Source organism: Podarcis tiliguerta, assembly GCF_965153285.1.
Source record: "Podarcis tiliguerta genome assembly, chromosome: 13".
Lineage (NCBI taxonomy): Eukaryota > Metazoa > Chordata > Lepidosauria > Squamata > Lacertidae > Podarcis > Podarcis tiliguerta.
In genome coordinates this window covers 48,059,855-48,075,343 of record NC_139546.1, presented here as the reverse complement: position 1 = coordinate 48,075,343, position 15,489 = coordinate 48,059,855, and the positions used below count along the sequence as shown (strand labels likewise).

The 15,489-nt window shown below is 47.1% G+C and overlaps 2 protein-coding genes across 2 annotated transcripts in view; both read right to left on the bottom strand.

Annotated features, from left to right (window-relative positions):
* GMPR2 (guanosine monophosphate reductase 2) overlaps positions 1 to 15,489 on the bottom strand; it is a 269,008-nt gene that overhangs the window by 151,353 nt on the left and 102,166 nt on the right. The gene's annotated exons all lie outside the window — the stretch shown is intronic.
* Positions 1 to 15,489, bottom strand: part of REC8 (REC8 meiotic recombination protein) — a 28,433-nt gene that overhangs the window by 5,080 nt on the left and 7,864 nt on the right. The window contains exons 7-15 of the mRNA XM_083410365.1: positions 14,067 to 14,143; positions 11,094 to 11,220; positions 10,497 to 10,560; positions 8,708 to 8,802; positions 7,804 to 7,901; positions 6,693 to 6,839; positions 3,763 to 3,829; positions 1,950 to 2,101; positions 449 to 497 (exon numbers count right to left, since the gene is read on the bottom strand). Coding sequence (XP_083266491.1) covers positions 449 to 497; positions 1,950 to 2,101; positions 3,763 to 3,829; positions 6,693 to 6,839; positions 7,804 to 7,901; positions 8,708 to 8,802; positions 10,497 to 10,560; positions 11,094 to 11,220; positions 14,067 to 14,143 — 876 coding nt within the window. The remainder of the gene's footprint in view (positions 1 to 448; positions 498 to 1,949; positions 2,102 to 3,762; positions 3,830 to 6,692; positions 6,840 to 7,803; positions 7,902 to 8,707; positions 8,803 to 10,496; positions 10,561 to 11,093; positions 11,221 to 14,066; positions 14,144 to 15,489) is intronic.

The following is a 15,489-nucleotide window of genomic DNA, read 5'->3' as shown; positions in this document are numbered from 1 at the left end:
GGGGAACAGAAAGAGATAACCGGAAGCCACGTAATACCTGTTTTGCCTTTGCAAGGAGCCAGCCTTTTAGTGTGGCGGCACCTTTGAAACTGCCTGCCTATTGACATTGCTGTTGCAGCCTTCTTGGCGCCTGCTGAAAGCAGGTTTATTCAGACCGCTCTGTCCAGAAGCTTAGAAAAGCTGGTGGGATCCAGCGGGTGATCCACTCCGCCTCTGTTCAAGTGATCCGTCTGATGACTGGGGAGAGGGGAATCCGCACCCTGCACTGGGGCACCTGGCTGTCCTGTCCGGTTCGACACCGTCGGAGCCCTGTGTCGCAGGGGGTTGGGCTAGATGACCCTCGTGCCCCTTCCAACTCTACAATCCCGTGGTTATTTTTCTCGCCGTTTTGCCTCCGCCCTCAAAGCTGGAGGAGAGCGGAAGCGCCTGTCTTTGCTCGCCTGCTCACCTGACGAGCCGACGGGAGGGATGCTTGGCTCCTCAGCTGCTCGAAGCTCCTGCAAAAGAGGGGAAATTGGGGCTGAGCTCCTGGGAGGCAGAGGTCTCCCCAATATATTTCCTTCTGCAGACAAATATTTGGAGTCATTAAGAGTCAAGGTTTGCTCTCCTGCACTATTTAGAACAGGGACGCGGGTGGCGCTGTGGGTTAAACCACAGAGCCCAGGACTTGCTGATCAGAAGGTCAGCGGTTCGAATCCCCATGACGGGGTGAGCTCCCGTTGCTGGGTCCCTGCTCCTGCCAACCTAGCAGTTCTAAAGCATGTCAAAGTGCAAGTAGATAAATAGGTACCGCTCCGGCGGGAAGGTAAACGGCATTTCCGTGCGCTGCTCTGGTTCGCCAGAAGCAGCTCAGTCATGCTGGCCACATGACCCGGAAGCTGTACGCCAGATCCCTCGGCCAATAAAGCGAGATGAGCACCGCAACCCCAGAGTTGTCCATGACTGGATCTAATGGTCAGGGGTCCCTTTACCTTTACTATTTAAAACATGTGGTCCATGTTATTATTATGCATGGGTGTCTATCTCGTGTAATTAGGAACATTCCTTTTATTTACGACACCTTAGAATTCTTATTAACGCTATTCTGAATAAAGCTTTTTATAGGGCACAACTGGGGATGAGCTTATGGAAAAATGGGGGTGGCAGACCACAGAAATTTGGGAACCGCTGAGCCTTTTAAAAATTTTTATTTATTTATTCGGTTTTTCAAATTTAAATTTTACAACCTCATAAGCAAAGTACATCGTAAAAACAAGATTCCAAAGATCTCCCGGACTTCTCTCCTCCCCTTTGTGGGTCCTATTGTGAGTCATTTCCTCCTGCGTCTTTTTTAATAATCCAAATCTTTTACATCTCCGTTATATCCAAAATTCACCATTAAACGACAAGAGTTACTCCAATCCTACTAACGATTTTAACCATGGGTAGGCAACCTAAGCCCCGGGGTCCGGATGTGGCCCAGTTGCCTTCTCAATCTGGCCTGCGGACGGTCCGGGAATCAGCGTGTTTTTACATGAGTAGAATGTGTCCTTTTATTTAAAATGCACCTCTGGGTTATTTGTGGGGCCTGCCTGGTGTTTTTACATGAGTAGAATGTGTCCTTTTATTTAAAATGCATCTCTGGGTTATTTGTGGGGCATAGGAATTCGTTCATTCCCCCCCCCCAAAATATAATCTGGCCCCCCACAAGGTCTGAGAAACAGTGGACTGGCCCCCTGCTGAAAAAGGTTGCTGACTCCTGATTTTAACTGTCTACAACGGTTTCTAAGATAAATTATAAATTGTCCCCATTCCTTATTAAAACGTTGGTCTTCCGGATTCCTGATTCTTCTGGCCATTTTTGCCATGATCCATTAACTTGATCTGCCATTCATCTCTGGTCGGGAGTCTTAATGCTTTGCAACTGCCATCAAATGCCCTGTGGGTTTCCAGCAGCCCCAGCCCCTTACCTCCAGCTCACTGGGAACCTCGGCCTTCTGCACTTCTTCCTCCTCCTCCCTCCTCCTCCGCGTTTCCTCTGCTGCTTGCTTCCTGGCGTAGTCCACGCGCTGGCGGTTGGCGCAGCGGGCCCAGAGGCCCTGGAGGGTGGGATGCATCCATCCTAGGACCAGGAAACGAGGGGGTGAAGGGAACAGTTAAAATTCGGGGGTGTGTGGAAAGGGAGGTCTGCAGCAGAGGGCTCTATCCTGCCTGGAAGCAGGGGCCTGTCTCATGTTATTATGCAGAGATAAATGGGTCGGTGGCAGTGGAAAAGCTTTTCCCAGTTTCTGCAAACAGCAGGCAAAACCTCGCACCTCCTGCCTAGGCCGGGGGGGGGGGGGGCCTCCCAGAAGCCATTGCATATCAGCCCCATCCAGCCTGGCCATTGGGTCAGGGATGACAAGAACTACGGTGGTACCTTGGTTCTCAAAAACGCCTTGGTACTCAAACAACCTGGAACCCAAACACTGCAAACCTGGAAGTAAGTGTTCCGCTTTGCAAACTTTTCTCGGAAGTCGAACGTGCTCCGTTTTGAGTGTTACGTTGGAGTCTGTCTGTTTTGCTATTTATTTTGCATTTTTCTTTTTGCAGCTCTTTTCGTTTTTGTTACTATGTAGAACCCAGTTCAGCTACTGATTGATTGATTGATTGTGTGACTGCAGTACATTGTTTATTGTGTTCATTTTACGGACCAATGGTCTCGAAAATTCATGTTTAAATTGCTGTTTGAGGGGTTGTTTTTAAAAGTCTGGAACGGATCGATCCATTTTGCGTTACAGTGGTACCTCGGGTTAAGTACTTAATTCGTTCCGGAGGTCCGTACTTAACCTGAAACTGTTCTTAACCTGAAGCACCACTTTAGCTAATGGGGCCTCCTGCTGCCGCCGCGCCGCCGGAGCACGATTTCTGTTCTCATCCTGAAGCAAAGTTCTTAACCCGAGGTAATATTTCTGGGTTAGCGGAGTCTGTAACCTGAAGCGTATGTAACCTGAAGCGTATGTAACGCGAGGTACCACTGTACTTTCTATGGGAAGGCAAGCCTTGCTTTTGGAACGCTTTGGTTTTGGAACGGACTTCCGGAACGGATTAAGTTTGAGAACCAAGGTACCACTGTATAGGGGGCATGTCCTGGTATCTGTTATCGAAAAAGGGCAAGGGATAAAAAAATTATCCAGCCTCTTTACGCTGTTTTTCACCTTTCGGGGTTAAAATCTGCTTTGTCCTTTGAGTCAGGAAGCAGCAAAACACCTGGGTCTGACCCTCTGGGGAGGGGGGTAATGGGGGCAGAGCATAGCTGTCAACTTACAAATGTGAAAATAAGGGACCAGCAGCCTTGAAAATAAGGGATCAGCAGCCAAAATAAGGGATTTTGGTCAACCAGCAGCCAAACGAAGCCTCAAGCGGTGGTTCCCACAGCGCAGCAACCCAGCAAAGGGGATGCAGCAAGGGAAACCACCGTCCCCTCTCCGCTGGGAAGCGCTGAGCAAAGGCGAGTCCCCAGGCAACGCGGCCGATTTGATCGGCACAAGGCATGCAAGCTCCACCCCCCCCAGTCGTTCTTAGAGTCCTTATTGGGTGAGCAACGCAGCCAAGCAACACAGCTGGAGCCTCCCTCCTCCCTGGCCGGCAGGGAGGGAGGGAGAGGAGCTGCTTCCTTTGAAACCCGGGAAATTTAAGGGACATCATCAATAAGGGACAGCAGCGGGACACGGCGCTGGGATAAGGGACTTTCCCGCCAAATGAGGGACGGTTGACAGCTATGGGGCAGAGAGGGGTCCTCACCGTAAGTGGGCGCTCCCAAGAGCTCCTCCGCAGTCTTCAACCTCTTCGGAGGCAGCAGCACTGTCTCCTGAGAAGAGGAAAGCAGGAAATGGCATGGCAGGCGTCAATTAGGGGTGGCCTGCCAAAGCCAAGGTGCTGCTTTGCATCCTGGCAGCAGTGAAGCCCCGCCCACCGCCCAGCACTGATTGGCCAGGATTGCTGTGATGCGGAATTATTGATCATCATTGAGGTTATATAACAGGTGGATAATGGTAAAAGGTGCAGCAAATTTCATCTTAAACCCATGGAGGGAGGGAAGGAGGTTCGAAGGTTCAAAAGGACCTTGTATTTTAATGTTATATTAAAACTAATAAAAATTTGGGGGGGGGGGAGAAAGGATTGCTGTGATGTCATGGAATGCCCACAAAGATTCCAACTTATCGGGGTTGGAATCTTGCAGTCCAGTCACAAAGCTGAAATTTTGAACAGTCCAATTTCAACTACCTTGGCCATCATCATCATCATTATTATTATTATTATTATTATTATTATTATTACACCAAGCCTCCAGTTTGCATATATAGCCTCACTTTGCATAACTTGCTTTCCCCCCCCCTCCTTATTGTGGGGAGGGGCAAAGGGCTCTGTGGGGCACTGCAAGCCTCCCCCTCTCAGCCCCCACACTTTTCCCGGGGACTTAACACTCGCAAGCCTGTATTTGTAGTCTTGAGGGCTAGAAACCTGATTTACTTTTTTAAAAGGCAACCTAGAATCACAGAGCTGTAGAGCTGGAAGGGGCCTCTGGGGTCATCTTTCCCAGTGTCCTGCAATGCTGGAATATTTTGCCCTGATATTAAGAGTCTCTGCCAACTGAGCTATATCGCTCTACCCGGGGCTGCCCTTGAAGCTGTCCCAGAAACTCCAGCGGGCGCAGAATGCTGCAGCAAGGCTCCTCACAGGGTCTCTGCCATGGGAGCATATTCACCCAGTGCTTTTCCAGCTGCAGTGGCTCCCGGTGGAGTACAGGGTCAGGTTTAAGGTGCTGCTTTTGACCTTTAAAGCCCTTCATGGCCTAGGACCCTCGTACCTACGGGACCACATCTTCCGGTATGCCCCACGGAGGACCTCAAGGTCCATAAATAGCAACACGTTAGAGGCCCTAAGGAAGTCAGATTAGCCTCAACCAGAGCCAGGGCCTTTTCAACACTGGCCCCGACTTGGTGGAACGCTCTGCCTCATGAGACCAGGGCCCTGCAGGATCTGATTTCTTTCCGCAGGGCCTGTAAGACAGAGTTGTTCCGCCTGGCCTTTGGCTTGGAGCCAATTTGATTCCCTCCCCCTCTTTCTTTTTCCTTTCTCCTCCTGTGATGAGGCTACATTTTAATATTTTAATGTTTCAATATTTTAATGTTGTATTTTAATTTTGTTTTTAAGTTGTAATCATTCAATTTATTTTTATTATTGCTTGTTAGCCGCCCTGAGCCCGGCCTTGGCTGGGGAGGGTGGGGTATAAATAATAAACAACAACAACAACAACAATAATAATAATAATAAATATTATTATTATTACAGTGGTGCCCCGCAAGACGAATGCCTCGCAAGACGGAAAACCCGCTAGACGAAAGGGTTTTCCGTTTTTCAATGCGCTTCGCAGGACGAATTTCTCTATGGGCTTGCTTTGCAAGACGAAAATGTCTTCTCCCCACCCCCTTTTTCTAAGGCACTAAGATGCTAATAGCCTTTTAGCAGCTAATCCGCTAATCCCTTAAGCCTTTAATAGTCGCTAATAGCCGCTAAACCGCTAATAGCGCTAATCCACTAATAGGGTTGCTTCGTAAGACGAAAAAACCGCTAGACGAAGAGACTCGCGGAATTGATTCTTTTTGTCTTGCGAGGCACCACTGTATTATTATTATTATTATCATCATCATCATCTTCATCTCCGGACTAATGTATTTTATATGCAGCACCGGATTTCAGCCCTTGCCTGCTGCCTGATCTGTGAATCTGGAGCAGAAAACATGCTCAAACCGCTTTCGCACATATACATGAAGGAAATCACTGAGGGAGTGGAAATCAGAACTTGGTGTAGGTTTCCAAGGAGTTTTGTAAGGTGACGTATTTAAAATATTGCAAAAAAAGACAATGAGGAAAATTATTAGTTAAGGATAATGGTAATATGAAATTAAGAAATGCATAGGTGATAAAGAATGGAAAATCATCAGAGGCGTTGACGAATATATAGTATAAGATGAGAAGTTATGTTGTATGAGAAAAATGTTGAATTATTTTTGTATGCCACAACGGCCGCCCGAATATTACTTTCTAAAAACTGGAAAACACAAGAACTACCAACAGTGGAAGATTGGAAGATGATGGACTTTTCGGAGCTAGGTGACCTGACTGGAAGAATCCGCGACCAGAAAGAAGAGGAGTTTCAAGAGGACTGGAGGAAATTTAAGGACTATTTGAATAAATATTGTAATAGAAAAAATTAGAAATTTCTTGAAAGAAACAAATAGGCCTAGGATTAAACTAAGTTATAATTAAATAAATGGGATTTAGAATGTTAAGAAAAGTGAATAAGATGGACTATAATTGGAAATTGTTTTAGTTTAATAATGATATTGGAAAGCTGTTACTTTTAATTACAAGGAAACTCAGAAGGGAGTGATTTGAGGAAGTCAACCGAGATGTTTAAAAGGTTGGATTTGTGAAGAATTAAGTTTGTTGTTATTGTTTATCTGTTTATTGTTCCCCTTTTTCTGTTTTTGTGTATCATTTTGCTTTGTGGTTTGTGTTATCATTGTGGAAAATCTAATAAAAAATTACTGTAAAAAAAGAGAAGTTAGGTTGTATGCATGTTGGAATTAATATGTTAAAAAATTAATAAAAATGTAAAAAATCGGAGCTTGGTGGGTACCCCAACGCTCACCAATTCCAACACCTACCAGGGGCTGGCACTGTCCCTGCGGATCCAAGATCTGCTTCTGGAAATCTTCCCGGGAAATCTGGGTCACTGGATCCAGGAAACGCAGCTGCCTCCGCCGCTGCCTGCCGGGCTGCAGGAAGGACGGCTCGTACGCGGCCAGCTGGAGCTGGAGAAGCACAAGAGAAATTTCCAGATGTTCTGCCGCGGCTCGTTCCTAAACTCCTCAGGCTCTCGAGCGGCTGCCGCTTGGACCAACTCAGACCACTTGGCTCAGCATTGCAGACACGGGCTGGCAGCATCTCTCCGGGGCTCTGCGCAGGAAGCCCAACTTGGAGAGGCTGAGATTTGAACCCCGAACCCCTCTGCACGTGAGGGAGATGCTCTGCTGCTGAGCCGCAGTCTTTCTCTAAATTACAAACCTGTTGGGAAGGTAGGGGAAGCTGGCTTATAGTGAAGTCAGATTTCTTGGTCCACCTAGATCGGTACAGTCCGTACTGACAATTAATCCAGAATGCGGCAGCTAGACTGGTGACTGGGAGCGGCCGCCGGGACCACATAACACCGGTCCTGACAGAACTGCACTGGCTCCCAGTACATTTCTGAGCACAATTCAAGGTGTTGGTGCTGACCTTGAAAGCCCTAAACGGCCTCAAAGGCCCAGTAGACCTGAGGGAGCATCTCCACCTCCATCATCCAGCCCAGACACTGAGGTCCAGCGCCGAGGGCCTTCTGGCGGATCCCTCATTGTGAGAAGTGAGGTTACAGGGAACCAGGCAGAGGGCCTTCTCGGTGGTGGCGCCCGCCCTGTGGAACGCCCTCCCTTCAGATGTGAAGGAAATAAGCAGCTATCTTCTCTTTAAAAGACATCTGAAGGCAGCCTTGTTTAGGGAAGTTTTTAATATTTAAATATTGTTTTTAACACTTGATTGGGAGCTGCCCAGAGTGGCTGGGGAAACTCAGCCAGATGGTCGGGGTATAAATAAATGATGATGATGATGATGATGATGATGACAGGGTTTCAGATGCTGGGCTTGAACCCAAGGCATTCTGCACTGAGAAACAGGGTACCGGCCCCCTCCCGGCTCTCAATTGAAAGGCTGGCCCTCTTTCCCCGCCTCCCTTCCTCTTACCTTGGGGCTCGGAGGGGAGCGTTGCTTCAGCTGGGGGCGGAGAGGGGTCAGTTGGGGAGAAGGCAGCAATCTGGGTGGCTCTTGGAGGGGGGTCGCCTCTGCAGCAGAACCAGCAAGAGTTGGGGGTTAGAGAAAAGGGCAGGGATTGGAAGAAATTTAAAGATTATTTACAGAAACAATGTAAAATTAATGAATGATGGAATGATGTTGGATTGAAGCTAAGGGGTTTTTAGCAATAATGTTTGAAAGACCAGGAAGAAATGGAATGTTAACAGAGGGAAAGGTAAAGTTAAAATATTAAGACCAAAATTAAGAGAAAGGTCAAGAGGGAAAGGATTTGCTGAACAAACAATTGAACTGGAATACAAAGGGGGGAGGTGTGGGGAAGTCCGAGAAAAAAGCTAATGTAAGATACGTTTTGAAAGATGGAATTGTTTTTAATCGTTGTTATTTTTTGTATTTTTTCTCTTTTTTTCCCTTTTTCTGTTTGTTTTCTTTGTTAATTTGTGAAAATCTTAATAAAATATTATATTAAAAAAAAGAGAGAGAAAAGGGCAGGGAGAGGAGGGGAAAGGGTGCTAGATAACCAGTAGATTTCCTGGCCTCGTCTCCCTCTATTGACCCCCCCCCATTCCCTCAAGTGGCCTTGGTGGGAGAGAGAGGGGAGGCAGGGCCGCTTGCATCCCCTTTGCTGAGACACCAGGCCCCTCTGGCCCCCAGCCGGTCATTATTAAGAACAAAGGTCTAAGACCTGGTCCCTGAGTTTGACTTCTTCCTCTTCCCTCCCTGATCCTTTTGCCTTGTGTGTCGTGTAAGTGCCCCTTTGTGTCTAGCCCGGCAGGGTTCTTGTGCTCTTGGCCAGCCTTCACCCGCTGCTCCCTCCCGTGCCCAGCGCCCCACTAACCCGAAGGCAGCAGAGGGGGTTCTCCTGGGATCTGGATCTTGTCCGTCAACAGAGATTCTCCTCCTTCCCTCGCAGCAGACGGCTCCTCCCCGACTCTGTGAAACAAGAAATATGGCCAGAGTTTCATTTTCGTTTGACGGTGGCGGAAGTGGTTTTTTTAAACTCCTCATGGAACAATTCGCACACCAGATTGGGCACCACAAACTGCAAAGACTTGTGGGAAATGGTCTTTGTTAGAATCCAAGGGGCCACCACAGGAAGGACCCCGATGTGTTTCTTGTTGCCTGTAGTCATGTGTGATGTCTATGATACATCACAGAGGGAGAAGTGTTTGTGGGGTGTGGGGGGGGGAGGTCATTTCCCCAAGGAGACTGCAAACTAGATTTCAATGAGACACAGGGCATGGAGCTAAGGAAGGCAGACAACAACTCCTCCTAGTCTGGGGATATTGCTAATATGGTGGAATACTAATTCCTGTTATCCACAGATGACATGGCCAATGATCAGGGATGCTGGGAGTTTGGAACCTATCCCTGTCATACGCAAACACTCTTCTTGTGTTCCAAATTTCGCCTCTGCTCAAACAGCTCCAGCAGGTTTTTTTTAAAGACTATGATGTGCCTGCCAAACCTGTTTGACCTTAACAGGATACAGCGATCCTCCTTCCAAACCAATTTTACTTAGTGTTAACTTTTGTGGAGTTTCACGCTTGCAATTTATTTATTTATTTTGCTTTGAGTTACCTATTGAAAAAAGAAAAGTAAGAAGCTAAACGCCCTTCTCCAACGCCGCTGTTTTGCCCAACTTGAAGGCAGATTTCGGACCTAAATAATTCTAGTGAAGTTTGTATAACCACATGAACACAACTCTAATTCCCCTGCCCCTTTTTTCCTAAACCCAAAGCCCCACCATGTTGCACCTTCTCCCACTCTGGGAGTTGTTCCACCCCATCTTATGATGCTCTAGAGTTTGACGCTCTAGCAAAAAAATAAGGGTTGTGTTATGTACTGAGTTGAATGGGATCCAAACTGCAGCAGTCTGATTGGTCCTAGAACAATAGGATCCAAAAGGCAGCAGTCGGATTGGTCCTAGAACAATAGGATTCAGAATGCAGCAGTCTGATTGGTCCTAGAACAATGCAGCAGTATGATTGGTTGGCAGGAACCACCCAATCATGCTCCAGATAGAAGTGAATCCACAACCTGATTGGCTTACAGTAGAATTCCGGAATTAGCCAATCATGTGCAGCCCATTGTGTAAATAATGTATATAAGGCAGATACTTTGAGGGGACTTTCATTCTTTCCTCCTCACCACTATGAGCTGAATAAAGAGCATGAAATCACTTTGCGACTCTGAGTATATTTCAGGTTGTGTACCTCTGCCTCCAACAGACCTCTGTGCCCCACCTGCCTGCCCCAGTCCACCTTCTTCACCCCGATACAAACATGCAGCTTAGAATCTGAGACCCAGAAGCTCAAAACCCCTCTCTTTATGTTATGTACTGAGTTGAATAGGATCTAAAATGCAGCAGTCTGATTGGTTCCAGAACAATAGGATTCAGAATGCAGCAGTCTGATTGGTCCACAAGAGCCACCCAATCCAGCTCCAGATGGAAGTGAATCCACAACCCGATTGGCTTACGGGAGAATCCTGGAATTAGCCAATCACGTGGGGCCCATTGTGTAAATAATGTATATAAAGCAGGCATTCTGAGGGAACTTCCATCCCTCCTCACCACTATGAGCTGAATAAAGAGCATGAAATCCACTCTCGATATTTCACTTTACCTTGTGGGAGGCGACAGCCCCGTGGAGACCAACAACTCTTGTTCTCTGACTCCCTCGGCAGACTCTGGGAAAGGAGAGAGAGGCAACAGTAGAGATGAGAGGCCTGTTGGGTCCAAAGAGGGAGAGGGGAAGCAAAGGGGGGAATCGGCTGGCTGTAACAGCTGGGGGCGTCCTCTGGGAGCTGGCAATGCCAAACACAGAGCTGGAAAATCAATGAGTGCCTTCTTCTATTTATTTCCCATAACTTCGATTATGGAGGTGTTATAGGAATTCTAAGGTCATATATATAAAACAAGAACCAGTTGGCTCTCTGGCTCCCCCTACTGTTGGCCTCCCTGCATTCCGCCCAACAGGCACCAGCCACAATTCAACTCAGGGGCCGAACCCTCCTGCCTGCAAATTGTGGGCTGTGCCACTGAGCCACAAGCTCAGTGGATCCCAGGGAGCGAAAGGGGCAACTAGAAGAGGAGGAGGAGATGATCCCTAAGGACGGACAGGTCTCTGGCCTTCGGAGTTTGCGGATTATAATGCATTGTGTCCTTGGAAGAGGACAGACACAGAGATCAGATCAGTCTGGCCTCTCCCTCGCCTGCTCACCTTCTTCTGCTCGCCTTTTTCTGGAGGAAACCCGGCGAGGCTTCTCGTCCCCGGACACCAGAAACTCCCCTTGATCCATCAGCATGTCAATTTCCTGGACTGTGATTTCAGGCAGATCTCGCTCGCCCTGCGGAGGGTGGGAAAAGGAAGGTGGCGACACAGGAGGTTAAGGGGGGATATGATAGCCATGTTCAAATATATCAAAGGATGTCACATAGAGGAGGGAGAAAGGTTGTTTTCTGCTGCTCCAGAGAAGCGGACACGGAGCAATGGATCCAAACTGCAAGAAAGAAGAGTCCACCTAAACATTAGGAAGAACTTCCTGACAGTAAGAGCTGCTCGACAGTGGAATTTGCTGCCAAGGAGTGTGGTGGAGTCTCCTTCTTTGGAGGTCTTTAAGCAGAGGCTTGACAACCATATGTCAGGAGTGCTCTGATGGTGTTTCCTGCTTGGCAGGGGGTTGGACTCGATGGCCCTTGTGGTCTCTTCCAACTCTATGATTCTATGATTCTAGGTCTCGTGGAAACAGACTCACGGCCTCTGCTGTGTATCTGCCACCCTCTAACCCAGGGGTGTGGGAACACTGCGCTGATCGAGGGCAGCACAACCTTTCGGGGGCCACATGGTTGCGGTGGGCGGGGCCTGGGGAGAAAGTGGGTGGAGCAGCGAATATAATTTCGGCTAGTTTCCATAGACATACCCTTTGGGCTGCTACCCTTCATCTGGACAAGCTAGAGGCCTCATCAGAGTTACACATCCCGGCCAGGCAAAAAACAAGTTTTAAAAGGGCACCTCAGCACCTGATGAGATTGCCATTGTTAACGGCAGGTAGAGTATTCTTGTGCTCAGGAAATGTTATGTACTGAGTTGAATAGGATCCAAACTGCAGCAGTCTGATTGGTCCTAGAACAACAGGATTCAGAATGCATCAGTCTGATTGGTCCTAGAACAATGTAGCAGTCTGATTGGTTGGCAGGAACCACCCAATCATGCTCCAGATATAAGTGAATCCACAACCTGATTGGCTTACAGTAGAATTCCAGAATTAGCCAATCATGTGCAGCCCATTGTGTAAATAATGTATATAAAGCAGATACTTTGAGGGGACTTTCATTCATTCCTCCTCACCACTATGAGCTGAATAAAGAGCATGAAATCACTTTGTGACTCTGAGTATATTTCAGGAAATAAGTTTTGAAGGATGGGTTTTTACGTGTTTGGAACCACCGAATCGTAGAGTTGGAAGGGGCACGGAGGTTTAATCTAGTCCAACCCCTTGCAGCGCAGCTGTCCTGCACAGGAATCAAACCCACAAACTTGGCACTATCAGCTCGGTACTGAATTCAATGGTGAATGTGGAATAAATGAATGAAAATGAGTTTTATTCTTAGGGAAGGCGTGGTGAGGATGACCATGCCTGCCTTAAGACTGATTCTGTGAAGAAAGTGGTTCAAAGGAGCCCCCAAGGAGGGCCGCTTAGCAGAACTGTTCATCTGCATGTCTTACAACCTGAGTTGCAGAGACAAAGCAAATGTTGGGACTCAGAATCTTGACTCCCTAAGAGGCTCTTTCCTGGCTAATATTACAATTAAGTAAAGAATGTGTTAGAAGTAGATTGTTAGCCTTGAAAGAGGGATAGATTCATAGTTTAGAGGCGACCCGGGATAGCAAGGAGAAATAGAAGGTGATAGTTTAAGAACTAGTAAAGGTAAAGGTACAGAGACCCCTGACCGTTAGGTCCAGTCGCGGACGACTCTGGGGTTGCGCGCTCATCTCGCTTTATTGGCCAAGGGAGCCGGCGTACAGCTTCCGGGTCATGTGGCCAGCAGGACTAAGCTGCTTCTGGCAAACCAGAGCAGCGCACGGAAACGCCGTTTACCTTCCCGCCAGAGCGGTATCTATTTATCTACTTGCACTGGCGTGCTTTTGAACTGCTAGGTTGGCAGGAGCAGGGACCGAGCAACGGGAGCTCACCCCATCGCGGGGATTCGAACCGCAGACCTTCTGATCGGCAAGTCCTAGGCTCTGTGGTTTAACCCACTGCGCCACCCGCGTCCCTTTAAGAACTAGTACTCTTGCAAATGCTTCATGAATATTATAAAACACATCCCTATTGTAAAAACTGCTAATCTGAATGGACATGGGATTTGTGTTATTGTTGGGGGTACATGTGGGCGGATCGGGAAGCCTGTAAACCGCAATTTCTTAACCAATAGGAATTGTAGGAGGGGTGTTTGAACAGTCTTAGGGTATAAATGATCTGTGATGTGAACTGGAATGTGAAATCCCCTCTTGCCAGCACAGCACCGTGTCGACCAACAATAAATCTGCTTATGCTTGATCGTGGTGTAGACTCCTTCTTTCAAAGAGAAATTTGAACCCCTCTGGGAAAGATCCCTGGGACAGATTGTTCCAACGGTGAACAATGGGGTTCAGGTCGGAATTCAAGATGATGGTCAGAAATAACAAAAATCAAGCATAGCACAAATTGGAACTTTGTGGCAGGTCATTCTGAGATTATTGCTAAGCAGGTAACAACAACAACAACAACAACAACAACACTAATAATAATAATTTATTATTTATACCCCGCCCATCTGTCTAGGCTTCCCCAGTCACTCTGGGCGGCTTCCAAAAAAAATATTAAAATACTGTAATACATCAAACATTAAAAGCTTCCCTAAACAGGGCTGCCTTCAGATGTCTTCTAAAAGTCTGGTAGTTGTTGTTCTCTTTGACATCTGGTGGGAGGGCCTTCCACAGGGAGGGCGCCACCACTGAGAAGGCCCTCTGCCTGGTTCCCTGTAACTTGGCTTCTCGCAGTGAGGGAACCGCCAGAAGGCCCTCGGTGCTGGATATCTGAATCTAGGCCTGGTGGTGATGAGTTTCTACAGAACCAAAAACGCTACCCTTAAATATCCACTCCCACCTTCCTGCCCAACACCCCTGACCTTCCAAAAGCCAAAAACCTACTTCAATCTGCAGCAAGGTGATGGGTTCTGCCTCTTTGAGAGTGATGGTGTCCGGGGAGACAGTGATGGGTAGCTCTCCTTCGGAGCAAAAAGAATCGGGAGACAATTAGTACCTTAATTAATTCGCGCCCTGCCTTTCGGCCCAAAGCAAGGTGCCAGAGCAGTGCAATGCAGAAACAAGACAATGGCAGAAAACAGTCTTTTAAAAATGTCAAACAATAAAAAGGCAGAAGCGATTCTTCTGAGCTGTCACGGCACCGTTTTGTGTCCGCTGCCCTTGACACAGCTGCACAGGCAACCGAGATGGTTCTCTGACCTCAAGGAGCTTACAATCGAAAAGAGGTAGCGAGGGCACAACACTCTTATTATTTATTAAAACTGTACGCTGCCTGTTGTGTACTAAGTTGAATAGGATCCAAAATGCAGCAGTCTGATTCGTCCTAGAACAATAGGATTCAGAATGCACAAGTCTGATTGGTCCTAGAACAATAGGATTCAGAATGCAGCAGTCTGATTGGTCCTAGAACAATGCAGCAGTCTGATTGGTCCTAGAACAATAGGATTCAGAATGCAGCAGTCTGATTGGTCCTAGAACAATAGGATTCAGAATGCAGCAGTCTGATTGGTCCTAGAACAATAGGATTCAGAATGCAGCAGTCTGATTGGTCCTAGAACAATGCAGCAGTATGATTGGTCTGCAGGAGCCACCCAATCCAGCTCCAGGTGGAAGTGAATCCACAACCTGATTGGCCTACAGGAGAATTCCAGAATTAGCCAATCACGTGCAGCCCATTGTGTAAATAATGTATATAAAGCCGATACTTTGGGGGAACTTTGATTCCTCCTTACCACTATGAGCTGAATAAAGAGCATGAAGACTCTGAGTATATTTCACTGCCCTTCATCCAAAGATCACAGAGCAGTTCCCAACATAAAAATGCAAAACGAGAGCACAAAATACATCTTACAAATACTAAAAAACTATCACGATGTCTGAGTTTTGTTCCAATCTATTTTTTTTTAAAAAAAAGTAAAGCAGAGCAGGAAAGATCTTTTTCTCTCATTACTTTGAGGTCCAAATAACTTTCAGGATTCGTTTTAAATCTAATGCTAGTACGCATCTACGTATGCTTGCTTCCTTACTGTGGTTTGCCAAGGAAGGGGGAAAATGTGAGCAAATTATGTGCTACTTGCAGTTTTACTTTTTAACGCACCACTTAAAAAGATTTTTGTTTTTAAAAACACATTAATAAGCAATAAATAAAATAGTCTGCTGCTACATGTACTTAACACCTTGGGTTAGGGTTGGAGAACGAGGCTGAAGAGGAGAAATTGGAGGCCAGAGAGAAAATGGGGATTGCAAAGAATTGGGAGAGCTGGAAGCAAGCCAGAGGTCATGTAGCCCAACCCCCTGAAATGTGGGA